At 28.3% G+C, this 24,007-nt stretch overlaps 1 protein-coding gene across 3 annotated transcripts in view; it reads left to right on the top strand.

Moving 5' to 3' along the window:
* LOC145201108 (uncharacterized) overlaps positions 1–23,462 on the top strand; it is a 32,081-nt gene extending 8,619 nt beyond the window's left edge. Inside the window, exons 4-49 of one of the 3 annotated variants that reach the window (XM_090081378.1) lie at positions 1–47; positions 297–386; positions 587–664; positions 754–816; positions 1,061–1,141; positions 1,525–1,677; positions 1,810–1,899; positions 2,201–2,290; positions 2,387–2,446; positions 2,550–2,621; positions 2,785–2,850; positions 3,031–3,102; positions 4,908–4,979; positions 5,137–5,202; positions 5,294–5,399; positions 5,633–5,703; positions 5,842–5,910; positions 6,102–6,170; positions 6,297–6,365; positions 6,454–6,507; positions 7,572–7,643; positions 7,745–7,836; positions 8,534–9,140; positions 9,294–12,320; positions 16,171–16,200; positions 16,547–16,582; positions 17,376–17,471; positions 17,557–17,664; positions 17,745–17,843; positions 18,052–18,342; positions 18,451–18,644; positions 18,821–18,866; positions 19,007–19,063; positions 19,136–19,324; positions 19,774–19,815; positions 19,898–20,141; positions 20,398–20,483; positions 20,617–20,800; positions 20,906–21,118; positions 21,427–21,557; positions 21,636–21,689; positions 21,775–21,894; positions 22,208–22,249; positions 22,713–22,847; positions 22,946–23,026; positions 23,106–23,462. The exon at positions 1–47 is cut by the window's left edge and continues 100 nt beyond it. In XM_090081378.1, the coding sequence (XP_089937504.1) occupies positions 1–47; positions 297–386; positions 587–664; positions 754–816; positions 1,061–1,141; positions 1,525–1,677; positions 1,810–1,899; positions 2,201–2,290; positions 2,387–2,446; positions 2,550–2,621; positions 2,785–2,850; positions 3,031–3,102; positions 4,908–4,979; positions 5,137–5,202; positions 5,294–5,399; positions 5,633–5,703; positions 5,842–5,910; positions 6,102–6,170; positions 6,297–6,365; positions 6,454–6,507; positions 7,572–7,643; positions 7,745–7,836; positions 8,534–9,140; positions 9,294–12,320; positions 16,171–16,200; positions 16,547–16,582; positions 17,376–17,471; positions 17,557–17,664; positions 17,745–17,843; positions 18,052–18,342; positions 18,451–18,644; positions 18,821–18,866; positions 19,007–19,063; positions 19,136–19,324; positions 19,774–19,815; positions 19,898–20,141; positions 20,398–20,483; positions 20,617–20,800; positions 20,906–21,118; positions 21,427–21,557; positions 21,636–21,689; positions 21,775–21,894; positions 22,208–22,249; positions 22,713–22,847; positions 22,946–23,026; positions 23,106–23,153 (7,862 nt within the window). In that variant the 3' untranslated portion in view covers positions 23,154–23,462. Of the gene's footprint in view, positions 60–296; positions 387–586; positions 665–753; positions 817–1,060; positions 1,142–1,524; positions 1,678–1,809; positions 1,900–2,200; positions 2,291–2,386; positions 2,447–2,549; positions 2,622–2,784; positions 2,851–3,030; positions 3,103–4,907; positions 4,980–5,136; positions 5,203–5,293; positions 5,400–5,632; positions 5,704–5,841; positions 5,911–6,101; positions 6,171–6,296; positions 6,366–6,453; positions 6,508–7,191; positions 7,224–7,571; positions 7,644–7,744; positions 7,837–8,533; positions 9,141–9,293; positions 12,321–16,170; positions 16,201–16,546; positions 16,583–17,375; positions 17,472–17,556; positions 17,665–17,744; positions 17,844–18,051; positions 18,343–18,450; positions 18,645–18,820; positions 18,867–19,006; positions 19,064–19,135; positions 19,325–19,773; positions 19,816–19,897; positions 20,142–20,397; positions 20,484–20,616; positions 20,801–20,905; positions 21,119–21,426; positions 21,558–21,635; positions 21,690–21,774; positions 21,895–22,207; positions 22,250–22,712; positions 22,848–22,945; positions 23,027–23,105 lie in introns of those variants that run through there. The other 2 variants (XM_090081379.1, XM_090081380.1) reach the window with 2 other exon arrangements.
* Positions 23,463–24,007: the final 545 nt, after the last annotated feature.

Below are 24,007 nucleotides of genomic sequence, written 5' to 3'. Positions count from 1 at the left end.
AATATGAAAACAAAATTAAGGAGCTTCAAAAAGATTTATCAGTAAAAGTAAGTAAGTAGGTAAGTATGTATGTATGTATGTATGTATGTATGTATGTATGTATGTATGTATGTATGTATGTATGTATGTATGTATGTATGTATGTATGTATGTATGTATGTATGTATGTATGTATGTATGTATGTATGTATGTATGTATGTATGTTTGCAATGTAATGTAGTTATAGCGCAAGCACATGTATTGAACTAGTTAACATATATATGCCATTGTCTTTATGTTTACTCTGATTTTTCAGGATGAAAAGCTAATTCATCTTCAAGAGATGGTGCAGAAGAAGGAAAAAAAGATGCAGAAGTTTAAAAAAAACGAAGAGTTGAAGGTGAAGGTAATAAGAAATTTTTTTATATAAGTTTATATTGTTCGATTTCTTAGTTTAATGTTACAACTAATAATTTAAAGTTTAGTATGTGTGATATATTTTTTACTGATTTCTAAATTTATTGTTTTATTTAAAAATATGGTAAATAATTTCATTAAAATATTATGCTGTATAAGAATTTGTTATTTTATTCTTATAAAAATCAGGCTGAAGACTTTGAGGATTTGCAACGACAATTTTGTGATCAATTACAGATTATTTCAGAACTACGCCAACAAAATATTGTAACTTTTTGTTGGTTCATTTTACTTTTTTTATGGTTGTTTTATGGTTGCTTTAAAGAAAAGTTAATTTTTTTTCTCCTTTCATCAAGAATAAAGATATGCAAATTGAATATCTTAAACGAAGAAAACACAACAATCTTAAGGAAAAGAGGGTAGAGTTTTTTTACATTTATTATCTTAATTCATTTTCTTTAATTTCATTTAATTTTAATAATTCAGTTTCTTTTTTAAAAAAGAACAGGAAAAAGTTTCAAAAATATTTTCGATCAAGGTTTTCATAAAAATTATTTTGTCTGTGATTATATCCATATTTATCATAAATGTCAAGTTTGCATTCTTTTACAATTGTAATCTTTGCATAAGTATTTGAATAATGTTAAAACATTTATTTAATAGTCATTGTCATTGCAATCATTGGATAGTTTGGAAGTTGATGTAGAAAGTGACGAAGAGCAACTCTTATTTGGGAATGAAAAGGTGGTTTCTTCTTTCTAAAAAGCATGGTTTTTGTTATCTAAACAAATATTTTGTTTAGATAACAAAAAGTTAAAAAGTCATGGCAAATTAAACTTTATGTCATGACAGGATGTGACAAAGTTTAATTTGCCATGACTTTTTTTTCTAAGTTTGGTAAAGATAGAAAATGAGTAATTTAAGATTTCATTGTATGAAGAAGTAAAATAAAGTTTTGAGTGGATTTCTTTATAAAATTTTGAGTGGATTTCTTTATAAAATATTGAGTGGATTTTTTTTATACAATTTTGAGTGGATTTCTGTTGAGTGTTTTAAATAGATTAGAAGTGCTTATGAGACTTAACTGTTTTTTTTTTTTTTTAACTTTTAATTATTTTTTAATGAAGGAACAAACAACAAACATTCTTAAGATTAATGAAAATGAAGAAAGCAAACACCAGTTGGCAATACTTTCCAAAGAGCATTTAAAACTCCAACATACCTACAACTTGTTACAGCAACAAATGGTTGAAAGTATGGATCCTGAAAGAGTTGAATTGGTTAAAATTTTTACTTAATAAGATTAATTTTTAAAAATTATTTGTAACTTTATTTATCTAATTATTAAACTGCAAAAAATGAAAAATGTGTTATGTGATACTATCTCTATGTTTATTAGTTTTCTTTTTTAGAACAGAGAGGCTTTAAAATCAGATTTACTACTATCTCAAGCAGTTATTAATGGATTAGAAAAACGTGTAGAGGAATTAGAAAAAAATCATGTACAAATTTTTTTCAGAATATGATATATATACTTTAACAGATACTTAACATAATGAAATAACCAGAAAAATAAAAACCACTATAATTAATGTCAACCAAAATATTTAAAACCAATTCCTGAAAACATTAAGTTTCAAATTTAATCCCCCCCCTCCCCCTCCCTTGCTTCTCTCTGCTCCTATTATTTTAATGGAGTAAGCTATGTCACAAAATGCCATCAAATCCAACAAAATAAAAAAGATATAATTGTATTACATCTTTTTTTGTTTCACTGATAATTTTCTAATTGAATTACTTTAGATTTGCTGGTGTACAACAAAAGAGGACAGCATAAGTATTGAAAAAGATTACAAAAAAATGGAAGAAGAGAAAAATGAATTTCGACATAAGGTTTTGTATATATTTTTATATATTTTCATATTTAAGTTTATAATATTGTTTGCATATTTTACTTCATTAAGTTGTTGATATCTTTTTTTTTTTTAGCTAATAAGTGCAGAATCAGATTTAGTACAAAAATCAATTCAATTAAACGCAGTGACTGAGGTAAAAAACAGAATCAGCCTGATGCATACTGTAAATAATGACAATTTCAAAAATGTTAAAAAAACTAGACAAATTTTACCTAATTCTTCATTCTCTTACTTAGGATTTAAGGGAGGCATTAGACCATAATGAACTTCTAGAGTTTCAGATTGCCGAAATGGAGCATTCACACAAAGTAGGTTTTACTAGTTTTTAAAGCTTTTTTAAGTTTTTTAGATTTTAGAAAGTTTTTTAGGTTATGATTGTTTATTAAGTGAATTTTTAAATTCATTTTCTTTATGTTGGAAAACATTTAGTATGAAAACAAATTTTAACTGCACATGATTTTGATCTTTTAGCTGAAGAAAAGACAAGTCCAGCCATTACTTAGTTTTATTGATGAAGACAAAGATGATTTTTATTTGGTAAATGTATTAATGAAATTGTATTCATTCAAGTAGCATCTTATCAACTCCATAAAGAGTATTTTAAAATTAGTTTTTTTTTTTTTCGTTACATATTTAGTTGCAAATGATGTTCTGTTATTTACATTAGTCTTCTAGTATTTATATAAATCTGCAATTATTAATGAATTTTATGTTTAGGAATCAATTAAAGATATTGAATGCAATGCAATATCTGTGCGAATAGCCCTAAAAGAAATGCAAATAAATAGGGTGAGGTTCTATTTTTAAAAAGTCACCATATGGACAAGAAGCTATATTAACTGAAAATATTTGAAAAATCAGTTCTTAGTATAAGGTCTCTATAAAGGCAATATTATAATGTGATTTATATTGATGGTAATTTGGTTATTGGAATAGTTTCAGAATTTTTTTTCTAATAAGACAAACTTCATCACAAGACAATTCATCAAAGTTTTACTTATTAACATTTTTATTTAACAAAAACCGAATTTTAAAAATTGCAAATAAAAAAAAAAAATTGATCCTTCTCTAACTTAATTCAAAAGTGTGAAAACAACCATTCCTGCAATCTTGTGCAATAAAACAAACTATATTCTAAAAACAGATATTTAAAACTACAAAAAAAAAAAACTTATGTTATTTTAAAAATAGTTATAAGACACTGTCCCCATCATATGTAAATAAATTACAAACATTTGTATTTTTGGATTGCTGTGATCAACCATAGGAGTACTCATAGAAAAATTTTCTCTATTTAATAACAATATATATCAAAAAGCACCAGAAAATTCATTACAGTATTTTTTTCAAGTAACTTTTGTTGTTTAATGCCCCACCCTAGTATATTTATGAATAAGTTGTATTAGAGAATATATGCATATATTTTAGCAAATTTCACACATCATCATCATCATCATCATCATCATCATCATCATCATCATCATCATCATCATCATCATCATCATCATCATCATCATCACTAATTGGTTTTTAGAATTTAGATAATTCTTTTTTTTTTTAATAAAAAGTTTGTTTTTTTTGATAAAAATAATTTAAGTTATAATACTTACAATTTTTTATAATTTTTTTATAAATATTTGTAATAAGCTATAATTATTTACAATTTAAAATTTTTGCATAAACAAATTATAAATTTCTAGATATTGTTTGTATTCAAGAAAGTGCTTTTTCATGTAAAAGTTATTGTTTTTTTGGAAATAAGAATACTTCATGATAAAGTCTAAACAGTGTGTCTTCAGATACCTTGGTTCTCAGGGTTTAGATAAGATTGGATATAAAAACATGTTTTTCTGTGTTTTTTGTTATGTGTAAGTTTTTCCTGGTGGCAAAGCTTTTTTTTCTAAGTTTACACTTCTTGATTGATTTTGATTTTGATTAAATATTTTTTGAAGCATATCTATGGTATAAAGGCATTATTTCAAATAGATATCCAAATTTTATAGTTGTTTTGCTAACTTTTTGGTGGCAGTTTATTAAAAGAAAATTTTAATTGTACTCTATCTTAAATTGTACCCTTTCGAGCTTTAACAAAATAAATATCAGAAATGCTAGTACAAATCAATTTTTAGTAAAATAATAATTTTTTTGAATTAGTTTTGCATTTGATTTCTACAATACTGGTGATTTGGATAAATGAGTTCATAAAGTTTTGGAGTGATTTACTCCCCTTAGTTATAATTATTGGAAAGTTTACCAAACATTCTTTGTGATTAGTTGATTTTAACCTAATTTTCATCATAGGCTTTTCAATGAATTGGTTTCACTAAAAGGTTTTGAGATTAAGTTTTTGATTAAACTATTTCTATCTGCATTGATTTATCAATTAATTGGAGTTAAATAAAGTTATTTATTTGTGTAAAATCTTTTGAAAATAGAATCTTTTGAAATTTTGTTCATTTAATTGAATTTATTGATAGCAAAATTTTGGCATACTTAAATTATTGATGAAACAAATACCAATTCTTAATTTATATACAGGTGTAGGTTGATTTAAACTTCAAGTTGATACATTTCTTAAGATTTTTAATTGTTAGGGAACAGACCTATCAACCCAAGAACTCAAAACATTATCGCAGGCAAGAGCTTTAATTGATAGAGGGACTAAGGTATGGCTTTCTATTTCAAATCTAAATATTTTTTAGCAATTGTCATTAATACCATCTTTGTTGTCATCAGTATAAATAGTTTCAACTATATATTTATTGTAATTCTAATAGGGTATTAATTTTTATTCTGGTAGGATGTTTATTTTCATTCTGATAGGATATCAATGAGCTTAAAGAGAGCGACAAAAATCTAAAAATTAAAATGGTTGAAATTGTTAACATGGTATGTCCAATTTAAAAGTTGTTTATTGATAGTGGTTTAATGATAGTTCTTCAGATTATAAAAGTTGAATCATGAAATTATTTTGTTGTAGTACAATGATGCTAAATTACGGTTATCCTCTAAAGAAGAAGAATTAAGTAAACTATTGAATGAAAAATCAATAGCAGAAGAAAAAGAACTATTGACATATAAACTAGGTATTTCATATTTTTTCAAGATAAAAAATGTGTTGTTTTTTTTTATAACTGATTATATAAAGTTTAACTAATATTACGTAAAGTGATAGTTGTTTATTTACAAATATGATATATTTTTTTTATAATAAATATAATCAAATCTAAATTTTTTTTAAACTTATTAAACGCAACATTAGTGATAATGACTAAAGTATAATAAATGATAAAAGTGTAAATTGAAAATTACATACTAGGTAAAAGCAAGAAAAAACTTGAACTTACGTTTGGATTAGAAAAATCTGAGCCATTAAGTGAAGCTAGATTGGTAGCCTTTTTATTATTTTATTATTTTAAGTGAAGCTAGATTGGCAACTTTATAATTATTTTACTAAACTTTGAAAACTTTTTACTTCTACTTTTAATAAGAAAATTTTTTTATGGAATCCTTTTTATTTTTGCACAGAAAATTGCTGAACTTGAGCTAAAGAATGAATTGCTAAAAAACAGAGTTGCATGTTTGGGTGATCAGCAGGTATTTAAGAATCTGCTTAACTATTCCTTTCTTTTCTCAAATCTTTTTTTAATTTTATGTATAGAACTTATCAGCCAAAATTTTTTAAAAAAATGTTGATTTTTTCCATTTGCAAGTAACATGTTTTATAGCTTTGAATGTTTTGATGCAAATTGTTAAATCTTAAATGTTAACTACTATTTTTTCTAAAGGCTGATCTTACTGCTGAAGAGATCAATCTTTTGCAGCAAAAGGTTGTCCAGCACCAAAAGTGTGATGAAGTATGTAGTATTTAAATAATTGTTCTATTATCCTGTTAAAAAATTATGATTTGCTTGCCATTACATTTCTTGTAAATTTTCATAAAAGCTTGAACTTCAATTTTTTTTTAAATACAATTTTTTAAGCAAATCAGCTTAATGAAAGCATCGTATGACGAACTATTGAAAAAATTAAATCAATCTGAAGAACAAAAGGTATTTCTTAAACTTTTTTCATATTAAACAGAGTTAATTTTTCAAAAAAAATTTAAAATTTTTAAGTTTTTTTTTCATGTTTATTTAGAACCTTTGCAGAACATCAGGAAACTCAATATACATTCCTCTTAAGCTCAGCCAGGTAGAAATATTTTATTTTAGAAAATCAAAAAAAGCATACATATTACTTGGATTTAAAATTTTTTGAAAACATTTTTGGAAATTTAAAATCAATTTAAAACCCACATACACAACCAAATTAAAAATAGTATTTATTTTAATATTTTAAAATGTTTTTAATTTTAATTGCTTACATTTTAGAGGATATTTTTTTCTTAAAAAAAATCTTTAAATGGAATGAATTGTTATTAATACATATATAGAAAAGATTAGTACATAATATGACTACCTAAAATAGAAGAAATCTGTTGTTTTGCATGTTTTGCATTTTTGAGGATCATATTTTTATGTATAAATAAGGTGGAAAAAAGGCTGGGCATGGAGAGGCTGAAGACAAAATTTTATGACAGACCAATTTTTGTTTATGGGTTGTTATGGTAAAAATTAAGTATCAGGGTTAAAAAAAATAATATGAAGAGAGGAATATATATATATATATATATATATATATATATATATATATATATATATATATATATATATATATATATATATATATATATATATATATATATATATATATATATATATATATATATATATATATATATGTAGCAGTTTTAAAAGTTTATCAAGAATTATTGTTAACATAATGCTGTATTAAGGAATTGAAGTCCAATTTATGAAGTGTATTTCTTCTAACACCAGAAATAAAAATACAGGAGGATTAAGCAAAAGGTAATTTCTATCTGGATAGTTAGTTGTTTTATGATGGGGGCATTAATATTACTTAGCATATATTACTCAAAACTCAGATTTTTTTTGAGGTGAAGAACGAGTTTATAAAGTACTAAGCATGTTGCTATTTTTACAGAACTTAAAATTGTTTGAGAACTAGTTATTTAAATTTTACTTTATGGAAAAATAAAATTAGATATGGTGGTCTGTAGAAAATCAAGAGAAAAATATTTACATTTTTACATTTAAGAGTAAGTGTAAACTAAGAAAGCTTTGCAATTTTTTAAAGTTTTGAGTATTTTAATTTTCATCGTTTTGTTAATTGCTATTTAAATTTTCTTCATTTAGGAGATAGAAAAGCTAAAAGAAGAAAATAAAGATTTGAGCAAAGAAGTTGGGTTACTTCGCTCCAAAACAAATGTATGTATGTCCTAAAATTTGCCTAAATCTATTTTTTATGCTGTGTGTGCACAGTTTGTGTTTTGTTTGATTCATGTGTTTTTTTATTTTTTAACTTTAAGGATGCATTGTTTCTGGCACAGCAAACAAAAAATGCTTTGAGTAAAGAAGAACAAGCAACTCAAACACCTGTTTTTGAGTATTCAGATTTTAGGTATAAGCCAATTGCACTTTAGGTTGTACAAACTATATATCTTAATCAGTGATATACAAAACAAATTTTTGTCAAATTGTAATTCTTCTGAAAAGTAAAATTTTTCATCATAATGATTGGGACTTAATTTGCTTCATTATAATTTATTAAAGAGTCATAATGTGCATTGCATTTTATTAAGGTTTCCAAAAATTGTTTCTAGTTTCATTCAAACGTGAAAAACGATTTTTTGTTTGAAGAAAATTTTTTCTTTCAAATGGTTGTTGCTCTTGAAGGAAAATGTCTTGCAATTTAATGTCTTCTCTAAACGTCATTGAGTCATAATGTACATTGCATTTTATTAAGGTTTCCAAAATTTGTTTCTAGTTTCATTCAAACGTGAAAAACGATTTTTGTTTGAAGAAACGTTTTTCTTTCAAATGTTTGTTGCTCTTGAAGGAAAATGTCTTGCAATTTAATGTCTTCTCTAAACTTCATTGAATTTGTACTTTTGCACTATCAATCAAAAATACCTCTTGTAAACCATACTTCGTATCTCTTAGAATCTAAAAAAAGTAAAGTTAAAACTTATAAACAATTTTAGAAAAGAAGCTTATTTAATTACCTTAACTTTAAAAATTGGATTTCTTGGCTCTAATTTTATTTAAATATATCAGATTTTGGCAAGAAATCATGATCATTATTTGAATCGTTTTAGGCTGCTTGAAGTTCCAGCATTTGAAGATTTTTCAAAAAATACAATTTTGGAAAATGAACTTTCTTTTGATACTTCAGAGAAGCAAACCCAAGTCAATATAATTTGTCGTGAAAATTTTAACCAAACAACGCCAAGAATTTGGTCGCCTACTAAGAACAATTTCAATCAAACAACACAAACAGATTTTCATTCCCCTATTATGAAAGATGATTTTAATCAGACAACACCAAGAAATTTAAGTTGGTCGCCTATCATGAAAGATGAATTTAATCAAACAACGCCGAGAGATGTACAAGGACCTTTCAGCATTAAAAATGATTCTAATAAAAAAACACAAACAGATTTAAGTCAGCTGCCTATTATGAAAGACGATTTTAACCAGACAACACCTAGAGAAGTGGGAAGAATTTCCATTACAAAAAATCCGAACCAATCGACGCAAACAGATAGAAGCAGGCCGTCCACGGCGAGAGATGAATTTAATCAAACTACACCGAGCATACTTCATCAAATTGAACCAGAATATTTCTACGAGCAAGTCGCTTTTCAAGACGAAACATCAAGACGAAGCTCAAAATCTCATGTAGAAGATTTAAAAAAATTGAAAGTACGTTATAAAAAAAACATTTTTATCACTTCAAAGAATCTTTGTTAATAATGATGTTATTTTTGTTATTTGAAATTGATCATTGATTTCTTTTGTGGACGAGAAGACAAATAGTCTAAGAGTTCATTGGCAAATTATTACTCTGTATTTTAGAATACTGTTGATGAAGAATTGATGAAAGTTGTGGTTTTAAATGACTTGAGCTACGATCCCATGGTCTTTCTTAATGATGACTTCATGTACCCTTCTGATTTTTCTGGAAACAATGAGCCTGCGTCTGTATTGGAAACTCCTTTTGTTGGTGATAATCAACTTCTCATTGACAATGAGTTCATACAATCAATATTAAAAGATTATACGGTTCAGATAAATGGAAAAAAAAATTCTGGCGATGTTGGTGACAACCTGCTAAACGAGAAAATGTATGAATGTCATATAGTCGAAGAAAATGTAAAAGAACTGAATATGCCTGTTTTAATGCAAGCTAATTTAAGAATGGAAGATACACTAGAAAAACCGTCTGCAATGTACTGGTCAGAGTTAAAAAAAGATTACAACTCCATGAGCGGTTTTCATGTCTACTTAAACGAAAGTTTAAAACAACAGCAATCTACACCAAGAAATAATCCATTGATTAGTAATCGCAGTACATTGTCATATAGTATTTCTACTTCAAGAGAATCAAATAGTTCACAGTCTAATCAATCTGGCACTCAGACTTCAGGAGATAGTTCAAGCGATTTCAAACTAAAAAATGAAATTCAGTTCAGTCCTGTTTTTGAAAGCGCTGATTCGGGAAGCTGGGTATCTAATCAAAGAAGCTCGGAAAGCACCTCTTCAATGATAAACTCTCATCATTTTCATAGCAATAGAGTGGATTCCAACTGCTCAACGTGTGGAATAACACCTCCTAACAATCGGGGTCTACCTCCTGAGGTTATGAATGATTTAAATGCGTATGCTGTTGTGTTATCAACATCCACATCTAGTGATGTGTGCGGTAATAGTAGTGATTCATCCGCTCAATCATCAGACAACCTTGCTCACACCCATTTTGAAATCCATGACTCAGTTTTTAAAAATCCTATGAAGTTTGATAATGCATCGTTGAAGGCTGAAAATTTATTCATGTTTGAGAGGAACGAAGAAAATTTATCCATATTTGAGAGGAACGAAGAAAATTTGTTGGTGGCTGAGAAAAAGGAAAGGTATTTGAAAGAATCTTTTTCAAGTAACGAAAACTGTAAAGTTGAAGACTCTTTTTCTCCTTCGTATAGTCTTCCTTTTTTCACTAACGTATGTACCGGTACCAGTTTATCCAATTATAAAACTAAAAGTCGAAGTCCTCCAATCAATAAAGAACTTCGTTCAATGAAAAAAAAGTTTTCTGATAAAATAACACGAAAAAAACCTTACATGAGTGATGAGGTAGACAACGATGTTAAAGCTCTTTTAGATTACGGGGAGATTTTGTCACGCCAGGGTCTTCCTACTTTGCAATCTGATAAACAATTACAAGAGCAATTTTCCCATGTATGCGTTGTTGATGTACCATTACTAAGTACATGCACCAAACCGTCAAGCACACTGGAAAATCTTAGTGGTGTTAATAATTTTTCTACAAAAACTTTAACAGAAATGTCTTTAGTAAGTTCTAGCATATCCCTCAAAGACGATGCTAAAAATGAGCTAAACATTAAGAAAGACGATATTGTTACCGAAGTTAAAGAGTCTAAATTAGTTCAAACTCCCGATAAATTTCTCCCAGATGCTACTAATTTGATCTGTAGTCACAGCTCACAAAAGTCACAAGACCTGATGCAGCTTTCTCTGTCTATTGATATTAAACCAAATCCTTTAAATCCTTACTCTTATTGCCCTTCAGGAATGTTGCAGAGCGGAAGTTCTCAGCATGACGCAATTTCGACAGAGTTAAAGCCAGTTGAATCAAGAATAGAGAAAATGATCTTAAGTTGCTGTCCAAATAGCTACACCTACTTAAGAACTTTTGGTACAGTATCTTCTAATGCAAAACATGACAGCTACTTTTCCCCAAAAAGCGATTCGAATAAAAATAGCTACACCTACTTAAGAACATTTGGTACAGTATCTTCTAATGCAAAACATGACAGCTACTTTTCCCCAAAAAGCAATTCGGATAAAAAAAGTGAATCGCTTACGGACAATTTTACATCTATTCAATTTGCAAAAGAAAGATTAGAGCCCGTGGGTTATTCAAATGCTGTTAAAGAAGAGAATAAAGATGGTTGCCTTCCTCATGCAGATATTAGGTCTGATATTATGCTACACAATAATAATATTTTTAGTCTAGATATTATTCAAAAAGAAGTAGGTAACAAAAATGACAATTTTATTAATACTATAAATCATAACCATAGCTTGAATGATGCAGAAGTTGTAGCTAATAGTTTATGTGAGGTACGAAGTGTGGATAGCAAAAATCGAGAAATAGATGGTGATAATAGCATTAACTCTTGCCTATGCTCGCAAATGATAGATAGTTTTAGCCAAAGTGATATAGTATCGCAAAACTCGGTTCCAGCTTCTAAAAACAATCTCGCAAGCTTTATTAACTTACCCTGCCCTATACTTTCCAAACCTGTTACACCTATAGCAAAACTTGATTTAGAAAAGCCAGCATATGCAGATGGTACTGAGGAAAACACAATGTTAGTTTTACCAAAGATTTTAGCAAATAACAGCAGTCAACTTAAGCAGCAATATTTTCTGTCTCGCGAGAGCATTGATAGTTCTAATTCTTCTAAAAAAAGAGCACGTTCAGTATGCTCCTTTAATTTCGATTCAGTTAAGTCATTAAAAAAAAATCGATCCCGCTCCCATTCTCCTGTTAAACACAACCTGTCGACAGGACAGTTTGTTGAGCGTGAATTCTTTTTTCCCAAACGTTTTAATGCAAAAGCAGAGATTGACACAAGTGATAGTGACGATGAATACTTTAAGAATAAACTAAAGAAAGAAAAAAATAAAGAGCAATTGAACCGTAATTATCCTAACGTCCAGATGAACAACTTTACATTAAAAGGCAACTTACAAAAAATGGCTGTGAATCGATTTTCATATTTTGATGACCTTGCTAGTTTAAGAAAGAAGATCATATTTATCAACGCTGAAAAAGAATCACTAGAACGGCAACTGAAGGTATTTTGTAGTTTGCTATTTTACTAGGTTTACTCATTACTTTGATTGACAGCAATAACAGATCTATTTTTCTTTTTTCATAACAAAATATCCTGATAAAAAAAAACTTTTTAGTGAATTTTTTTAAATTTATTAATTTAAAGATTACTAACAAACAAACTTAACTAAAAAAAAAAACCTTTTGATTTATGTCTACGTCCACTAGTAGGAATGCCGATAAGGCATGGGGTTGTTTTGAAACACAAATATTATTTGCTCTGCCGCATGTTTGGTAATTACCTAATCTGACCCAGTCCGTAGTGTGGTATGGAGAGGGATTATGCATACATACAAACATACATACATTCATACATTCATACATTCATACATTCATACATACATTCATACATTCATACATACATACATACATACATACATACATACATACATACATACATACATACATACATACATACATACATACATACATACATACATACATACATACATACATACATACATACATACATACATACATACATACATACATACATACATACATACATACATACATACATACATACATACATATATACATACATACATACATACATTCATACATACATATGTACGTATGTACGTACGTACGTATGTATGTACATATACACCTAATCGCCGCCTTCGCCTTTTTCCCCTAAATACATCTTTTGTTTGGATGCTCCCATCCCGGCTACCGAAGTTAAATTTAGCACTCAACCTCCTTCGAATATCTGTAGTACTTTTGTACTTGTTCTTTATATGTCTAAACAAGAAGTTAACATTCTCGATCTAAAGGACTTAAACGGAACTGCGTCAAAACATTTTACTAGAGTTACGCTGCAATTTATTGGGTTAATTGATAAACATTAAGAGGTAAACATTTAGAGGTAGCTTTCGATGTTAATGATGATTTCTTGCTTGTTCACGTTTTTCGCGTTCAACTCGGAACGCGAAAACAAAGTTAAAAATATCATTTTATCAACAAGAATAATTTGGTACAATACGCTGTTAATGATAACACACCAAAATGGTTTATTGTTGGAACACGTAGAATGTTAAAACTAAGTTTTAAATTAGACTTTCATCAAATTTTGTATCATAATTCCTATTTTTGATGTTTATTGTTAATCTTTCGAGTTGTATCGGAGCATCAGCAGAGACTTCTTAGCTTTGGGAAACTTTTACTTTATGTTGAATAACAATTTGAAACAGGTATTGATTTTGATCTTTGTTTCTTGTGGCTAATTGTATGTCGTTTTTCAACTATCTATCTTTATATTGAATTGCTAATAATATATTGTTTTTCAAGAATTTACTCCGGCTTTAGATAACGGACAAAAACCCGTCTCTTAGTACTTATTCTAGCGCTTAACAATAGGTCGTGACTGAAACTATTTACCTGCAAAGCATTCTTTCGTAAATAACTCATTAAATTTGTTAAATTATTGATTGACACATGTTGCTACTGCATTTCAACGTTAGTCACTGATTTAAACTTGAAAAATTAATATTTATCAATATTAATTATTTTATTGATCACACCTATTAAAATTAATTTTACTTCTTCAACCACTAATATTTAATAATAGCACAGCATTATTTATCAAATATTACGAAAGTTACTTTGAATAAGGTATGAACCCGCACTGCTTGTAGTAAAACCTCGTATCAAATTTAGGAAACTTTAATCACCTCAACAGACGTTGATATTAAACTTAATTTTTTCTAAACCTAAAGTAAGCTACTAAAATTAAACAGTTTTTATGACTGTTCATTGGAATCATTTCATCCGATATCGAATAGTCCTGGAAACGAGGTTGTGATTCTCAAGTTCGCTGATAAAAGATATTTTTGAGACTGAAGAACATTTTAAGATTTCAGGTTTAAAATGCTGCTAAAATTGTATGCTTAAATAGTTAAATTTGAAAAATAAATAAAAAACAACACTTATTCTCGATTACTCAGCTTATTAAAATTTAAAAGGCTTGGACCATTGATAAATAATTGATTACGCACCTCTGAATGAAGTTTTTACTGAGCTTTCAAAAAAGGCGAGGATAGATAGTGTTGTAGTCGAATATTATGCGAAAGAGTGAAAATCTAGTGTAATTGAAAGAATCATTAAAAATTACATTTCACGAAAATTTTAATGGAGCATTTTTAAATTACTAAAAAAAGAATGCATCGAATTGGCAGGACCACATCCAGTTACAGACCAATTTACAATTCTAATGTCTATTCTTCTGACGTCTCGAGTAGACTTAGAAGTAAATCATTTGACGATAGTTACAGATATAAAACGCGTTATTCAGGAAATTTATCTCGAAGAGACACAGGAGATATAGGCGGCTCATATTATGGTAAAAATGTAGGTAGCATCAAATCTTATCATGTTGATAATATAGATGATTTGCGATACAAATCTTATCATGATGATGGTGGTGCAAATTATGGTAGATACAAAATCTTTCATGGTGACAATAGAAATGACGCCCGATATAACGCCTCAACTACAAATGATCTAAACGGGAAAACAAAATTTAGCGGGGTTTTAAATGAGTCGCAAGTTGATCTGTCTAACGACTCCCTAAATGATGGTGGTTCTATAAAAGCAACATATAAAGTTGTAGGTCGTATCACCCAAGCGTCATCTCCGGAAAGAAAGTATTCCAAACCCGAGGAACTGTTGCTACCTTCCGTAAAAACAAACGAACTTAAGTTAAAACAAAATGACTCTTACAACTCTGGTATTGACAGAGCCAGTGGCGATGGTGCCGACAGGTACGGCAAATGTGTCAAAGGTGAATATAATTCAGGGAATAATGATAGTACCTATAAATCGCTTGGCCATGGAGGAGAAGACTATAAAATTGAAAGAAGAGGAGGCCATCTACCTGAAGCACGTGGAAAGTTAGGATCTCGTAGAATGGATGAACTTTCTAGGTTCAAAAGCATTGAGAGGACAAGCAAAGATATAAATGGAGGTTATCGCAATCCAAGTATGGCTAAATATGATGATGATGATAGGCATATTGGCGATGATTTTCCGAAAGGAATTCGCAAGCATATCAGACTCGGTCTCGGAAGAACCAGAACTTATTCTCGGGATGATATTTATGAAAGGCCAGGAAACGAATGCGGTATAGAAAATGGATACTACGACTATCCAACTAATAGAGAAACAGGTCGCGACCGCGATGGAAGACATCGTCCCTTAGTCGAAGGACGTTCAGGTCTCCCCAAAATTCGTTCTCGAAGCGCTGATGCTATTGACAGTCGGAAAGCTGCTAGGTCTAATAAAGATGGACTGTTCCCTGTCTGTAGTCGATACCCAAACTGTAGTGTGTGTGTTATAGAGATACCCCAAAATCAAGCCGTAAGCGTTTAATTTTTATGCACAAATGTTTACTTAATACCTAATGTTACTCACTTTGCGTACAAAAACGTAATATAATTGATGCGTTAACAGATAACTTTGTTAACTATAGTAATTTGTCTAGAGAATAATTACAAGCTATAAAGCTAAATATGTATCTTTAACATTTTAGTATACAATAAAAATGAGCCACTATGAAAAACTGTAAAAAAAAAAAAAAAAAAAAAAAAAAAAAAAAAAAAAAGTATAACTTAGCTAGTTGGATAGCTAAATGTACAAATAATAAATGTAGAGTTAGCTATCCAGCTAGCTCAACTAGTCATTTTTTTCATACTATAATCTTTCTATTTAAAATAACCTTTATTTATAAATATTTCATAGGTTATTTAAGCTTTATATGATTTGTATTGCATTTTAAATATTTATAATCTAGTATATTATTATTTATTGCTTTAGTATAAAGAGAATGTCATTCAGTCAATGCAGGTTTGTCTGCTATTCTAAATCAAATTTAGTTTTGTTTGTATTTGCTATTTATATACTTTTTTGTATGTATGTATGTATGTATGTATGTATGTATGTATGTATGTATGTATGTATGTATGTATGTATGTATGTATGTATGTATGTATGTATGTATGTATGTATGTATGTATGTATGTATGTATTTATGTATGTATGTAGGTATGTAGGTATGTATGTATGTATGTATGTATGTATGTATGTATGTATGTATGTATGTATGTATGTATGTATGTATGTATGTATGTATGTATGTATGTATGTATGTATGTATGTATCCACATATATACATATATTGATTAAATTTTAGGATGAATTAAAAGAAGAAAATGAAAATATTATCCTAGTAAGTTTTTTAACTTCTTACATTACTGCTAGCGTTACTATTTTTCTGCTTATATATATTGGGGAAGCCCTTAACAACATGTATGCAAAAAATAAAAGTTCATTTGTTAAATTCTGGCAAGTTCTTCCCAATGTGTTTTAATTTTAAAAATAGAATTAAGTGCAAAAGTTCAAAACAATTGCTTAATAGTTAGGGATAACCCAACAGATTTAAAAGTTTTATTAAATGTATATCTGCTTCACTGACAGAGCAGCATCACTGATAAAATTATTTACATTTATTTCCTAAGCAATTAATATTGAAAAACATTAACTTTAAGTTTAGTTACAGTTATTTCTGTTACATAAAACTAATATTTATTTCAATAGTTTTTAGCCACTCAAATTGCAAAATTCAGTACAAAACAGTAATGTCTGTTGTTTTGGCTTAATATTGGCTTACGCTCATGCAAGCTACAAGTTTGATTTTAATACTGTTAGGGAATGTAAAATATTGTTGAAATCCTAAATAAGAGTAGTGTCTCAGCCATGTAATTAATGACTGCCAGTCCTTTCAAAGCTTTTTGTGCTTGTCTACATACTTAGTTTTCCCAAAGATATGGATCAATCATAAGTAGAATTTGCAGAAGTTATAGCAGTTGAAGAAATAAGAGGGTAGCCTTATAATTAAAAAAAGATCAGCTCCATAACATTATAGTTTAAAAAAAGATCTGTTTTCAATCAATTAGCAAGTATTAGTACAATTGCCTGGATTTGATGCAATTTTAAATATATATACATATACGCTTTTTCAGGTTGAAAAGAAGGATAAAGAGATTCATTTAAAGTCTGAAACAATATCTCAACTTACTCAAATTCTTGAAAGGACAAAGAAGGAACTTCAAGTTAAGGTAAAGACTTAAAACATCTAAGGTCTTTAAAGGTGTACTAAATCTTCTTCAAAACCAAAAACTCAAAAATGCTTCTTTGTTTCAGTCTGTGGAATGTCAACGTCAAGAAATTACAATTAAGCAATTGCGAGATGAGTTAAAAGGTGTGGTGCTTGAAAAGAAAGATATTGAAACAAAGTTAAACAGCCAGCAGGTTTGTTTGATCAAAAGTCAAAAAATCTTAAAGAATTAAATGTGCTAAAATATGCTTTTAAGAAAGCCATTTCTGTTTAGGTGTATTTAGCAAAGTTTGAAGCATGTGAAACCCAGCTTGCACAATTAACTGCTAAATATGAGGAGAGTTGCATCCATAACCATGAGCTTATTGAGAGGGTAATTCTACTTGTTCTTTGTTTTAAGCTATGATATTTAAATGCTTAAGAGACAAAAGTAATTTTTTAAAATTTAAAATGTGTTAAAGATTCTTAGCTTTTATATATGCATATATATATATATATATATATATATATATATATATATATATATATATATATATATATATATATATATATATAATCATAACACTTGTATTGTGTTTTAGGTCAAAAACCTTGAAATTGGAGAGAAAGAGTTTATTGATTTAGAAAGGAATTTGATAGAGTTGCAGGTGCAGTTGCGAGATATGGAAGATGTTGAGCTCCATCGTGATGAGTTATTACAAAAATTGAATTTTGTCAAGAAACAGCGTGATGAGTTCCTAGAAAAAGGTAGAATTGTTGAAGAAGAACGCAATGAATTTGTTCGAAGTAATAAAACACTTGAACAGTATATTATTGAATGGAAGAAAAAAACTTCTGATTTTAAAAGAACTAATCAAGCTTTAAAAGACAGAGTAAGTTTTTTAAAATGAACCAGTGTTATTTTTATGTTTACACGCTACAATCTATTCTGCATGTTTAGGAGCTTAAAAAATTTTCTAACTTTTAAACTTTAACTTTAGATTTTAAACCTTGAAAGAGACAAAAAAGAACTAGAAGAGCGTGTTATAGATGTCCAAACAGAACGCTCTCAAACATTAGGAGCACTTAATAAAATAGAAGTAGAGCGTGATGATTTATATAGGCAATTAAGAGAAATAACAGCAGAGCGAAACTCAGCAGAAGCTCGTCTAGCAGATCTTGAGGACTATCTTAGGTAAATAACAAAAAAATTTTTCTTATTATCAATATTTATGCTTCTTTATATGTATATGCATGTGTGTGTTTATATATATATATATATATATATATATATATATATATATATATATATATATATATATATATATATATATATATATATATAAAGTCTGCATTACTTTAATAATTTAGTGATCATGACCACCTTGAAGAAGGTTTCCATAGTTTAAGACTTAAGGTATTTTTTTATAAAGTCTCTCAGTAGGTCAATAAATTCCAATCATTAAGTAAAATGTTTAGCATCATTCTTTTGATATATGAAATTTAAAACATTAGAAGTGAAAAAATTTTGCTTAATTAAACATTTTTAAAATTTAGGTTTCTGAACTTACACGCCAAAGAGATGATGCAGAAATGCTTATTCCTTCCTACAAGGTGATAATGTTTTATTATTTTACTAATTTTGTTTTAATGATCATTTATATACAACTCTTTTTTTTTATACAGGTAAAAGTTCAAACGCTAAAGAAAAAATTGCGCGAAAAAGAGGATAGTATTATGCAACTTACACATGACATTAAAAAATTGACAATAGCTATTGAAAATCAAACTTATATAGATCTAAAGGAAATTAAATCCATTGATAATCAAGCTCATGATCCTACAAAGTACCGCCATGGGAAAGTTCGTCCTCAGGTGTGTAAAGTTTCACTAGAAATAGTAATTAAAGGGTTTTTATTGATTACTTATCTAAAATCAACAGCATTTTTTAAATGGTGTAAAAGCAAAAAATACTTTTTTGGTAAATCATGTTTTTTAATCAAGATTTTTAGTGAATTAAAAAATTGCTCTTTAAGTTAATTTCAAGTGAATGAAGTTAATCATAATTATTATAAAGCCTGATCATGTTAAGTAATTGAAAGATTATTTAAATTAAAATAAAATAAATGCTAGAAAGTAGATTTTTCTAATTGCTATGATTAGCAAACTTTAAAAAGTCATTTTAAAGACTGTTTTTGTATTTTGTATAGATATATTGTGTATCAATCCTGACTGTATTTCATAAACCTAGGAAAACCTTTCAATTCCACTTTAATTTAAGTTTAGGATTTTTCATACGTATAATTATATTACTTATTTTTTAGGTTCGTGGCATTGTCAATTATTTTTCAGATTCACCCAGTAAGGTATATAGATTTGAGGCATTAATGATTTTTATCAATTAATTTTGATAAAATGTCATTTTAAGCTAATATTTTTGTTTCATAGCACTTGAACCCATCTTCATCAGGTGAAAGCTATGAAGAAATTCTGCTTCAGCCAAATGATACATACAGTGATGAAAGCTATGCTGAGTATTCTATCCGGTCTCTTCATCGAAAACCAAAGCAGTATATTGCTTTGTTTAATTATGAACCTAAACGTCATAGAGAACTCAGATTAACTAAAGGAGACCTTGTTGAAGTGTATGGTGATGTTGATACAGATGGTTTTTACTATGCGGAAGTTAATGGTATTGGAAAAATTTGTACTAGATTTAATGTTATAGTTGATTTAATATAAAAAGGAGATGCAATTAGATACCATTACACAATTTTCATTCATTATTATTAATTTTTTTTTTTTAATAAAGAAAAAGTTTCAAAGTTTTTAATTTAATCAAATGATGTTTTTTTAAATCTAATCTGCATTAGTTTTCTAATTTTGCAGATTTAACAACATCATTTGATTAAACTAAAATTTATGTTGTTGATAAACTTTAACTTAAGGGGTTCGAGGATTAATACCAAGTGTCTACGTAGAAGATGTTATTGAAGATGAATCTTCTGTTCATTTCTATCATGGAGATCACTCTGTAAGTTTATAGAATATTCTTTTTAACTCTCTCTCTTCACATTCACTCAAAAGTTTTGTTGATTGATTAAAGTGATTTAACAAATGTTTGTCAGGTTATTTCATCTATAGTTTATCCTTTTTAACTTCTCTAGCCAAGAAGACAATCACATAATACAAATGTTCGTGAAAGAAAATTTGTGGCTCTTTATGACTATGATCCATTTACAATGGGAACTACTGATCGTCCTGATCTTCAATTATCTCTAACAAAAGGAGATGAGATAATTGTTATTGGAGACATTGATGTAGACGGTTATTATACTGCTCTGAAGAAAGGTAAAAAACTCTACTGAAGTTTCATAACAATTTTTGGGTTGATAAGAAAAAATAATAAGTAAATGTGTATGAAAACTAAAATTATGAACGCAATTCTTTTTCTAGGTGTAAGATACCTAGTTCCTTCAAATTTCGTGAAAGAAATAAGTTCTCTTCGCCCTGAACAAAATCATATCCATAACGGTATGGTTGGAAAGAGTTCAGTATCAGATTTACAAACAAGTTCTCATAATAACAACACATTGTTATCCAAAAATCATAAAAACAGTAACAGTAGTCAAACATTTAAAGGATTGATTGAGGTAGATGAGGTTGTAGGTAAGCCATTATGCATCTTTTTTTTTCTTTTTTAAAAAAAAAAGTTGCAAGCATAAAAGGTTTATAAAATGCATTATACGTTTCCAAAACATTTTTATTTTTGGAATTGATAGTCGCTTTAAAGAAACACGATTGCTTAAAATGTTGTTTCTTTGTGTGATGATATTGTAGTTTCACCAAATATCTTTATTGTTGTTCACTTTTCCCTTGGTATTTTATATCCTTGACCATCATTTTAAAAAAAAGGTAGATGATCATTATTAGCTTCTAGGTTACCTTATTATTACTATTCTATATTAATAACATAGGACCTCCTTATGCTCCTGAAGACTTAAAAGTTCATCGTGTAGTCACTAAGCATGCTGTTTTACTCGGGTGGAAATTGCCAATTATGAATGAGTTTGGGCAAAGCAACAGATGCAGAGTGATTGGATATAGGGTAATATATTATAAACAATTTCTTTATGCTTGAAATATTAGTATTGTAATGCAGTTCCATTCATTTAATCTTTGTTAGATATGGGTGAATGGAAAACCCAAGCAAGATGTGAAAAGTGCTACAGTAACAAAGGTAAATGAAAAGTTATTGAACTAGTTATATAGTCAAAGTTTTTTTGTTGACATCCCGGTTGTGTTACAGCTAGATTTTCATTTAGGCTCTAATTGAAGGACTTGATTTACATGGTCGTGTGGAATTTAGCATCCAAACTATTGGTGATAATGGGTTTTGCTCCGAAAAATGTCATTTTGCAATAACAGGTGCTCTTTCTGCATTGGTAAGTTAACATGATTAAATGTTATAATAGGATTGATAATCTTTGTATGTTACATATGATTGGTTATGTATGAATCTGTTATAAAAATTATATACATAATATTTAAACGTTTTTACAAATCTTAATCTTGAAACTTAAATGCAGTTAAACTGCATAAGTTCAGCATTTTACCATCTTTACTTATTCAAAAATTGAGTTTGAATGATATATACAAAATTTATCAGTTTCAAGATATTTAATTATTGCATTTTTGTTTTAAATATCGAACCTTTAAAAAGATTTTTTTTAAAAAAAATAACCTTTTTTTGTTTAGACAAAAGATAACGAACTGCTTCATCAACAGAACGGTGATGTTGTAAGTATTAATTTGATTGATGCTTGTTTGTTTTATATCTTTACTCTGTTTGCAGTATGAAAAATCTTAAATGTCCTCAAATGACAGCTTCTTGTGGAAACTTCTGCTTCAAAACCAAATAAAAAACAAATAAAAAATTTGGAAATTTTTTTTAAAAAAAGAGTGCATCAGGCTTTTAGTCATGCCAATTGTAGCAACTAATTTGGTTGCTAAACGTCTTGTCATTCTCTGGTTAGGTATTTTTACTATGAGGTTGGCTGCTAAATAAAGCTGAATTTAACTATCATTTGGCTTTTAAAAGTATCGTTGTTTTTCTGGAGACATCTCCTATTTCAAGAGTACGCCATTATACTTTTGAATTAGTGAACGTTTTATCTTTTTAAATTTTGCATTTAAATGTAAGATTTTAATTTGTATGATTTAAAAATAATTGAAGATGTAAATGTTTCGTAAATTTTTATAGTATGTTGCTTTGTACGATTACGACCCATTTAAAAGTTCTCCAAACCCAAATCCATCTTTGGAATTAAAACTATCTGAGGGCGACTTAATTAAAGTTACCGACAAAACCCGAAATGATGGCTTTTATTTTGGGGAGGTATGCTTTATCATTAAATCTTTTGTTCGGCTGACCAAAAAAAATGAAATATTAAAAGTGCTGATATTTTTTGTAATTATGTGCCAATCGATTTCTAGATACGTGGTAACAAAGGGTTAGTTCCATCCAATTTTATTGAACGAGTGACTGTTTCCTCCGGGCATCACGCTCATGAATACGTAAGAAATTATGTCATGCGCGCGTATTTACCAGTGAGCGTGAGCTTTAATGAAATTGACAATTATTCTTCTTCTTTAGGATTCCCAGAACCGTCGAGTTCAATTCGAACGTGAATCAATAAAATAATTCTTGCTCAGATATATAATAATGTTCGGTACTAATGCCGTTTTTTAGACTATAAGATTTAAGTTTTTATATTAACTTATTGTGTATTATAAATTTATTTATTGTGCTCTTTATTAAAACGAATTTTGCTTTAATTGGTTTGAAGCTTGTTTTTTATGCAATGAAAATTTTCAGGTTTGGCTTAGTAGAAAAAATAGTATTTGACAAATGATTTACGCTTTTTTAATTCATGAAGACTTTTGAATAGCCCAATTTAAAAATGACACGTATTTGTATTTGTATTTTTAATATATGACTTTAACTGCTAAATTATCTTTCTTGATTCTTTTCTTTCTTTTTTTTTCTTTTTTTTTTTATTTTTGTTTCTTCTTCTTATTATTATTTTTTTAGCAAATAAGTCTCAAAATATTTAACAAAAAATAGCCTACTTTTAAACAAGCCTAAAAAATATGCACCTCGGAAATTAAAAAAAAAACGGCAAGTGAATTAAAGTTGAGACTTTATCAAATGATCAAACTATCTTTCTAAAGTAGATCCTGAAATCTTAGAGTTTCTATTTAAAAAAGGCTATTTTGTAAATGGTTTGCACAGTTTTGCAAGGAGTTTCAAAATAATTGCTTAGAAAAAATATTAGACACTTATAGGGTATAGGGGAAGGGGGAGGCGAAAAGTCACATTTTTTTTACTCTAATCTTCTTCCGGTTCCAAATTAACTTAGTAAGTTCTTGCCGGATGATTTAACAATCTCGGATTTTGTAATTGCACCTAACTTTAAATGCTTTTTTGTAATTACACCTAACTTTAAATGCTTTTTTGTAATTGCACCTAACTTTAAATGCTTTTTTGTAATTGCA

This window comes from Hydra viridissima, unplaced genomic scaffold (genome assembly GCF_058129835.1).
Source record: "Hydra viridissima isolate aposymbiotic clone 2 unplaced genomic scaffold, HvirCarnegie_v1 scaffold_3, whole genome shotgun sequence".
Classification (NCBI taxonomy): domain Eukaryota; kingdom Metazoa; phylum Cnidaria; class Hydrozoa; order Anthoathecata; family Hydridae; genus Hydra; species Hydra viridissima.
The sequence above is the reverse complement of the archived record's forward strand: the minus strand, read 5'-3'. Positions and strand labels throughout refer to the sequence as shown.